The sequence below is a fragment of the Oncorhynchus keta genome, unplaced genomic scaffold (genome assembly GCF_023373465.1).
Source record: "Oncorhynchus keta strain PuntledgeMale-10-30-2019 unplaced genomic scaffold, Oket_V2 Un_contig_3787_pilon_pilon, whole genome shotgun sequence".
NCBI lineage: Eukaryota > Metazoa > Chordata > Actinopteri > Salmoniformes > Salmonidae > Oncorhynchus > Oncorhynchus keta.
Window position 1 is genome coordinate 7172 of NW_026287432.1, and position 7757 is coordinate 14928.

The window sequence follows — 7757 nt, forward strand, 5'->3', positions numbered from 1 at the left end:
GCCCTATGACACCCTATTCCCTATATAGGGCACTACTTTAGACCAGAGCACTATTCCCTATAGGGCACTACTTTAGACCAGAGCCCTATTCCTATATAGGGCACTACTTTAGACCAGAGCCCTATGCCACCCTATTCCCTATATAGTGCACTACTTTAGACCAGAGCCCCATGCCACCCTATTCCCTAAATAGTGCACTACTTTAGACCTATTCCCTATATAGTGCACTACTTTAGACCAGAGCACTATGGCACCCTATTCCCTATATAGTGCACTACCTTAGACCACTCCCCTATAGCGAAAAGGGTACAATTTGTGAAACAGTCAATATCTCAGCGTCCTCTTCATCTGTGAGCATCACTTTAATAAAGGCATCCACTACCACCACATACAGTAGTCTAGGGAGGGAGGGGGCTGTGTGTGTGTGTGTGTGTGTGTGTGTGTGTGTGTGTGTGTGTGTGTGTGTGAGAATAACTAACCAATCACAATACGTATCCCACTGGAGATGTTTTCTCACTAACCAATCAGTGGATCTCTAGGCTTCTCTACTCTGTCCAATGTTCCAGAATGCCTACATCTGAAAGCTCCGGTCTTGTTCTGCATGTGATCATGCGCTTATGGTATTTAAAACAGCACCGTGGACAGACTGAAGTGGCTTCCGTTCAGATGAAGAAGAAACAGCCCCACGATACTTAGACAACCAACCAACCGTCCATCTCGTCACAGTTTTGATTTGGTTCGTCCAGCGGGAACGGGTCTGTCTCTCACGCTGAGCTGAGCTGACATTTAACAGCGTTTCTTTTATATAATCATCACCATCCAGATGTGCATCTAAGAAGACGGCGACGGCATTAATGGACTTTCTGTTATATTTTTGTTCGCGAGCCGACGCTGCCTGGAGTTGTTCGGTCTGGATACTGTGGAGTTGACATTTAATAGGAAACACCTGTAGCTGAATCCGCTACACAGTCTCTAATATATTGGACTATTATTACCCACAAACCAACAGAAATGTTTTGATACACTATCTATTTTCTGCAGGCAGGGAGGGCTGGTCTCTCTGACGCCGTCGGCCATCTAATCTCCAATGCAAAAGAGCGAAGGTAAAGCCATTTACTGGTCCATTAATATCTAAGCTTCTCTCTCGGCTCTCTGTGCTGCTCGCAGACAGGGACATGGATAGAGAGGAATTCGCTGTGACAAGAGCTTTGACTGGATTCGTGTGGATGGTGTTCTCTTGTCCAAACTAAAAACTCAAATAAAAAAAGACAGTGGAATCGAGCTCAACGACCGACCACGGTGCGTCTGGCGGTTCGCGATCATCATCCTTTTCTGTTGTTGTTGCGCACCGCTTTTAAAAAAATTAATTGAATGCATTTTTAATGTAGCCGGGGGAGATCAGAGGTGGGCTTATATTTGAATTAAAAAAATAATCATGGGGGCACAGATGAGTGTAAAACCATGCTGGATGCTCTGAACAAAGTCACAGCGTGCTACAGGCACCTGGTCATCGCTGGGCAGCACATCGGACTCTCAGAACCTGCGCGAGGAACTCAAGAAGACCCGGAAGAAAGCCCAGGAGCTCGCGGTGGCCAACCGGAATAAACTAACCGAGTTGCTCAAAGACAAGACCACCAGCAAGGACGACCGGGCTGAGTATGAGAGGCTATGGGTGCTGTTCACCAGCAGCATGGAGCTACTGGAAGTGGACATGAAGCGGAGCTTGGAGATAGGGCAGGAGTTCCCCCTCAAGGTGCCCACCAGACACCTCATCCAGACGGGCATGACCGGCAGCACCACCACGGTGGCCGCCAGGGCCATGTCTGTGCAGAACATGAAGTACGACGCGGACAGCAACATCGACACTGCCGACCTGAAGGAGCTCCAGGCTGAGATCGCCCAGGTGGGCCAGATGATGGAGGAGATGGAGATGAAGGTGCAGGTGGCTCCGTGGGCCGTGGAGGCCAAGCAGGAGGCCGGCGCCGAGCTCAAATCCACCCTGAGCGTCGGGAACTCCTCCGTGGGCGTCATTTCCATCTGTGAAGAGGAGCCCAAGGACGAGATAGATGAAGGGGGTGACAATAACGGAATGATCACATGCATCGCTGGATTCATATTCGTTGCTATTGTAGTAATCGCCGGGATTCTAGGATACTTCGTAATCGGTGGATAGGATACGTAGTTCTGGACGTTTTGAGCCAGCCTGGGAATACTTCACAGATGAACAGCGGGCGCAGCTCAGAGACAGATACAGCCCGGGATGGACACTAGGCAGGTTATATGCCCGGAGAAACGGCTCTGTTGTTGAGGAGAGAGAGACTAGCACGAGGAGCTGTCCAGGTGATGAACACTGTTGCGTCTGCATCCCAAATGGCACCGATTCCCCATATAGTCCTCTACTTTAGACCAGAGTCACTACAAGGCTTTATTCCACATATAGTCCTCTACTTTAGACCAGAGTCACTACAAGGCGTTATTCCACATATAGTCCTCTACTTTAGACCAGAGTCACTACAAGGCTTTATTCCACATATAGTCCTCTACTACAAGGCTTTAGACCAGAGTCACTACAAGGCTTTATTCCACATATGGTCCTTTATTCATACTTTAGACCAGAGTCACTACAAGGCTTTATTCCACATATAGTCCTCTACTTTAGACCAGAGTCACTACAAGGCTTTATTCCACATATAGTCCTCTACTTTAGACCAGAGTCACTACAAGGCTTTATTCCACATATGGTCCTCTACTTTAGACCAGAGTCACTACAAGGCTTTATTCCACATATAGTCCTCTACTTTAGACCAGAGTCACTACAAGGCTTTATTCCACATATAGTCCTCTACTTCAGACCAGAGCCACTACAAGGCTTTATTCCACATATAGTCCTCTACTTTAGACCAGAGCCACCGCAACATTTTATCTCAGCCTCACAATAATAATAATAACAATAATAATTTATTCAGCTTCTATAGTGTTTTTCATTATACAACATTATCTCAAAGTGCTTGAAAAGAAAACAACTAATATATAGTCCTTATAGTAGATAACAGAGGGCTGGACTACCAAAACTAATATATAGTCCTTATAGTAGATAACAGAGGGCTGGACTACCATAACTAATATATAGCCCTTATAGCAGATAACAGAGGGCTGGACTACCACAACTAATATATAGTCCTTATAGTAGATAACAGAGGGCTGGACTACCACAACTAATATATAGTCCTTATAGTAGATAACAGAGGGCTGGACTACCACAACTAATATATAGTCCTTATAGTAGATAACAGAGGGCTGGACTACCACAACTAATATATAGTCCTTATAGTAGATAACAGAGGGCTGGACTACCACAACTAATATATAGTCCTTATAGTAGATAACAGAGGGCTGGACTACCACAACTAATATATAGTCCTTATAGTAGATAACAGAGGGCTGGACTACCATAACTAATATATAGTCCTTATAGTAGATAACAGAGGGCTGGACTACCACAACTGTCAGCTAGAGTTGTACGTTTTGGGTGTTTCAAGCCTACAACATATGGAACGACAGTCGAGTGGGATCCATATAGCTGGAGCAGAGGGAGGGTTTTGTCTACAGGGGGTAGATGAGTAGGTCCTCCTCATAGCTGGAGCAGAGGGAGGGTTTTGTCTACAGGGGGTAGATGATCAGGTCCTCCTCATAGCTGGAGCAGAGGGAGGGTTTTGTCTACAGGGGGTAGATGAGTAGGTCCTCCTCATAGCTGGAGCAGAGGGAGGGTTTTGTCTACAGGGGGTAGATGAGTAGGTCCTCCTCATAGCTAGAGCAGAGGGAGGGTTTTGTCTACAGGGGGTAGATGAGTAGGTCCTCCTCATAGCTGGAGCAGAGGGAGGGTTTTGTCTACAGGGGGTAGATGAGTAGGTCCTCCTCATAGCTGGAGCAGAGGGAGGGTTTTGTCTACAGGGGGTAGATGAGTAGGTTCTCCTCATAGCTGGAGCAGAGGGAGGGTTTTGTCTACAGGGGGTAGATGAGTAGGTTCTCCTCATAGCTGGAGCAGAGGGAGGGTTTTGTCTACAGGGGGTAGATGAGTAGGTCCTCCTCATAGCTGGAGCAGGGAGGTTTTGAGGGGGTAGATGGTAGGTTCTCCTCATAGCTGGAGCAGAGGGAGGGTTTTGTCTACAGGGGGTAGATGATCAGGTCCTCCTCATAGCTAGAGCAGAGGGAGGGTTTTGTCTACAGGGGGTAGATGAGTAGGTCCTCCTCATAGCTGGAGCAGAGGGAGGGTTTTGTCAACAGGGGTAGATGAGTAGGTTCTCCTCATAGCTAGAGCAGAGGGAGGGTTTTTGTCTACAGGGGTAGATGATAGGTCCTCCTCATAGCTGGAGCAGAGGGAGGGTTTTGTCAACAGGGGTAGATGATCAGGTTCTCCTCATAGCTGGAGCAGAGGGAGGGTTTTTGTCAACAGGGGGTAGATGATCAGGTTCTCCTCATAGCTGGAGCAGAGGGAGGGTTTTGTCTACAGGGGGTAGATGATCAGGTTCTCCTCATAGCTGGAGCAGAGGGAGGGTTTTGTCTACAGGGGGTAGATGATGAGCTGGAGCAGAGGAGGGTTTGTCTACAGGGGGTAGATGATCAGGTCCTCCTCATAGCTGGAGCAGAGGGAGGGTTTTGTCTACAGGGGGTAGATGAGTAGGTTCTCCTCATAGCTGGAGGGTTTTGCAGAGGGAGGGTTTTGTCTACAGGGGTAGATGATCAGGTCCTCCTCATAGCTGGAGCAGAGGGAGGGTTTTTGTCAACAGGGGGTAGATGAGTAGGTCCTCCTCATAGAGCTAGGAGCAGAGCAGAGGAGGGTTTTGTCTCCAGGGGTAGATGATCAGGTCCTCCTCATAGCTGGAGCAGAGGGAGGGTTTTGTCAACAGGGGTAGATGAGTCAGGTTCTCCTCATAGCTGGAGCAGAGGGAGGGGGTTTGTCTCCAGGGTTTTGTACAGGGGTAGATGATCAGGTTCTCCTCATAGCTAGAGCAGAGGGAGGGTTTTGTCTACAGGGGGTAGATGAGTAGGTTCTCCTCATAGCTGGAGCAGAGGGAGGGTTTTGTCTACAGGGGGTAGATGATCAGGTTCTCCTCATAGCTGGAGCAGAGGGAGGGTTTTGTCTATAGGGGGTAGATGGGGGTAGATGAGTAGGTTCTCCTCATAGCTGGAGCAGAGGGAGGGTTTTGTCTACAGGGGGTAGATGATCAGGTCCTCCTCATAGCTGGAGCAGAGGGAGGGTTTTGTCAACAGGGGGTAGATGAGTAGGTCCTCCAGTGGCAGGCAGGTAGCACTGTTCACTCGCCTCGCAGTCCCAGCTGTCTGACTGCCTTGTACAAGATGAAGTTCATTACTACGTTCCCACTAACTCAATGATGTCAGCCAGCACAAATCTTCAGAGGAATCGTCAGACTGAGCATTGAATTCATCCCTGCCAGCTCCCTGCCAGCTTGCAGTCCTCCTCAGGGGTCAGGAGACCATAAAAACAAGCAAAAAATATGGTGGGGCGGCAGCGTAGCCTAGTAACCAGAAGGTTGCAAGTTCAAACCCCCGAGCTGACAAGGTACAAATCTGTCGTTCTGCCCCTGAACAGGCAGTTAACCCACTGTGCCCAGGCCGTCATTGAAAATAAGAATATGTTCTTAACTGACTTGCCTGGTTAAATAAAGGTAAAATTAAAAACCAAAACACACTAGCTAATTAGCTTGCTAGCATTGTTAACTAGCTATTTTGAAAGAACTGATTTTCCATCATATTCACAGGTAGGAAACACATTGATTTTACCCAGACTTAGTCTATACCCATTGAGCTATTCAAAACCAAAAAATCAAATTAAAATATTCAAACTAAAAAATAAAAAATAAAAAATGATTAAATATTAACTAAATGTACCGGAGCTCTCTGCCTAGGCGACCTCACAGCGCCATGGCAACATGTGTAGAATAGCAGGGAATTTGCTCTCTGCCTCATGGCAACAAAAATACATCCTCTAAAGTAGTGCACTATATAGGGAATAGGGTTCCATATGGCTCTGGTCTAAAGTAGTGCACTATATAGGGAATAGGGCTCTGGTCTAAAGTAGTGCACTATATAGGGAATAGGGCTCTGGTCTAAAGTAGTGCACTATATAGGGAATAGGACTCTGGTCTAAAGTAGTGCACTATATAGGGAATAGGGCTCTGGTCTAAAGTAGTGCACTATATAGGGAATAGGGCTCTGGTCTAAAGTAGTGCACTATATAGGGAATATGGCTCTGGTCTAAAGTAGTGCACTATATAGGGAATAGGACTCTGGTCTAAAGTAGTGCACTATATAGGGAATAGGGCTCTGGTCTAAAGTAGTTTACTATATAGGGAATAGGGCTCTGGTCTAAAGTAGTTTACTATATAGGGAATAGGGCTCTGGTCTAAAGTAGTTTACTATATAGGGAATAGGGCTCTGGTCTAAAGTAGTTTACTATATAGGGAATAGGGCTCTGGTCTAAAGTAGTACCACTATATAGGGAATAGGGTTCCATATGGCTCTGGTCTAAAGTAGTGCACTATATATGGGGCTCTGGTCTAAAGTAGTGCACTATATATGGGGCTCTGGTCTAAAGTAGTGCACTATATAGGGAATAGGGTGCCATTTGGGATGCACCCCTATGGGACACATCCATGTAAGGAGTTACTCGGCCTCGTAGAGCCTTTCTGAATGTATTCAGCATCTTTATGAGAAATTGCACTAGATATATTTTTAGAAGTACAAGATGTTAGGTCTAGAAAGGGAGGCAGAGCGTGTTGGGCTCCACACGATCACACAGGCAGGTCTAAGTATTATCCTACACAGAGAATGTCCATTAGTAGGGTCTAGGCTCGGGAGAGGAAATGTGTGTCCACGATGTGAATGAGAACACATCTACTGGTTAAACACGGTTGCTATTGGAATTTCACATGTATATTTTCAACGTCAGTTTCATGTTCGTTTATATCCATCATCCCTCCCTCCATCATCCATCCCTCCATCCATCATCCCTCCATCCATCATCCCTCCCTCCATCCATCATCCCTCCCTCCATCCATCATCCCTCCCTCCATCCATCATCCCTCCATCCATCCATCATCCCCCTCCATCCATCATCCCTCCATCCATCATCCCTCCCTCCATCCATCATCCCTCCCTCCATCCATCATCCCTCCCTCCATAATATACCAAATGCCTGTTCCGTTTCCATTACCAAGGCCCAGAGCAGTGTTTGTTTTAATACCATTGCAGGAGTTTGCATACTGGATTGGTTTGTAAATATTGTGCTCCTGTTTCAAATAGAGTACATTCTATGAAGTCTTGTTTATTATAATAAACATGTCAAAGACATTGTCTATGAATATCTCATGATTCTTTTGTGTTGAAGAGAAGCACTTTTCAGCTGCTATTAACACTTTAAATGTTGATGTAACCATATTGTAACCATATTGGTGCTCTTTATCCCGGCTGTTACCCCAGGCTGTTACCCCAGCTGTTACCCCAGCTGTTACCCCAGCTGTTACCCAGGCTGTTACCCCAGCTGTTACCCAGGCTGTTACCCAGGCTGTTACCCCAGGCTGTTACCCAGGCTGTTACCCAGGCTGTTACCCAGGCTGTTACCCCAGCTGTTACCCCAGGCTGTTACCCAGGCTGTTACCCCAGGCTGTTACCCCGGCTGTTACCCCAGAAGTCACCCCAGCTGTTACCCCAGCTGTCACCCCAGCTGTTACCCCAGG

The 7757-nt window shown here is 47.0% G+C and overlaps 1 protein-coding gene and 1 long non-coding RNA gene across 37 annotated transcripts; both read left to right on the forward strand.

The window, feature by feature from the left end:
- Positions 1–1087: 1087 nt before the first annotated feature.
- Positions 1088–2524, forward strand: LOC127924190 (regulator of G-protein signaling 9-binding protein-like). The gene is given in 3 exon segments (XM_052508642.1): positions 1088–1103; positions 1448–1511; positions 1513–2524. Coding segments are annotated over 3 exon segments (741 nt in total). The 3' UTR covers positions 2174–2524.
- Positions 2525–2610: 86 nt separating this feature from the next.
- Positions 2611–7376, forward strand: LOC127924193 (uncharacterized). 36 transcript variants are annotated; one of them, XR_008117090.1, is made up of 6 exons: positions 2611–4080; positions 4129–4242; positions 4469–4525; positions 4625–4681; positions 4992–5105; positions 5173–7376. It is a non-coding gene; the product is annotated as an uncharacterized LOC127924193 (long non-coding RNA). The 36 variants fall into 36 exon arrangements; XR_008117092.1 differs by having other exon boundaries at positions 5049–5105; XR_008117081.1 differs by lacking the exon at positions 4625–4681 and adding an exon at positions 4745–4802.
- Positions 7377–7757: the final 381 nt, after the last annotated feature.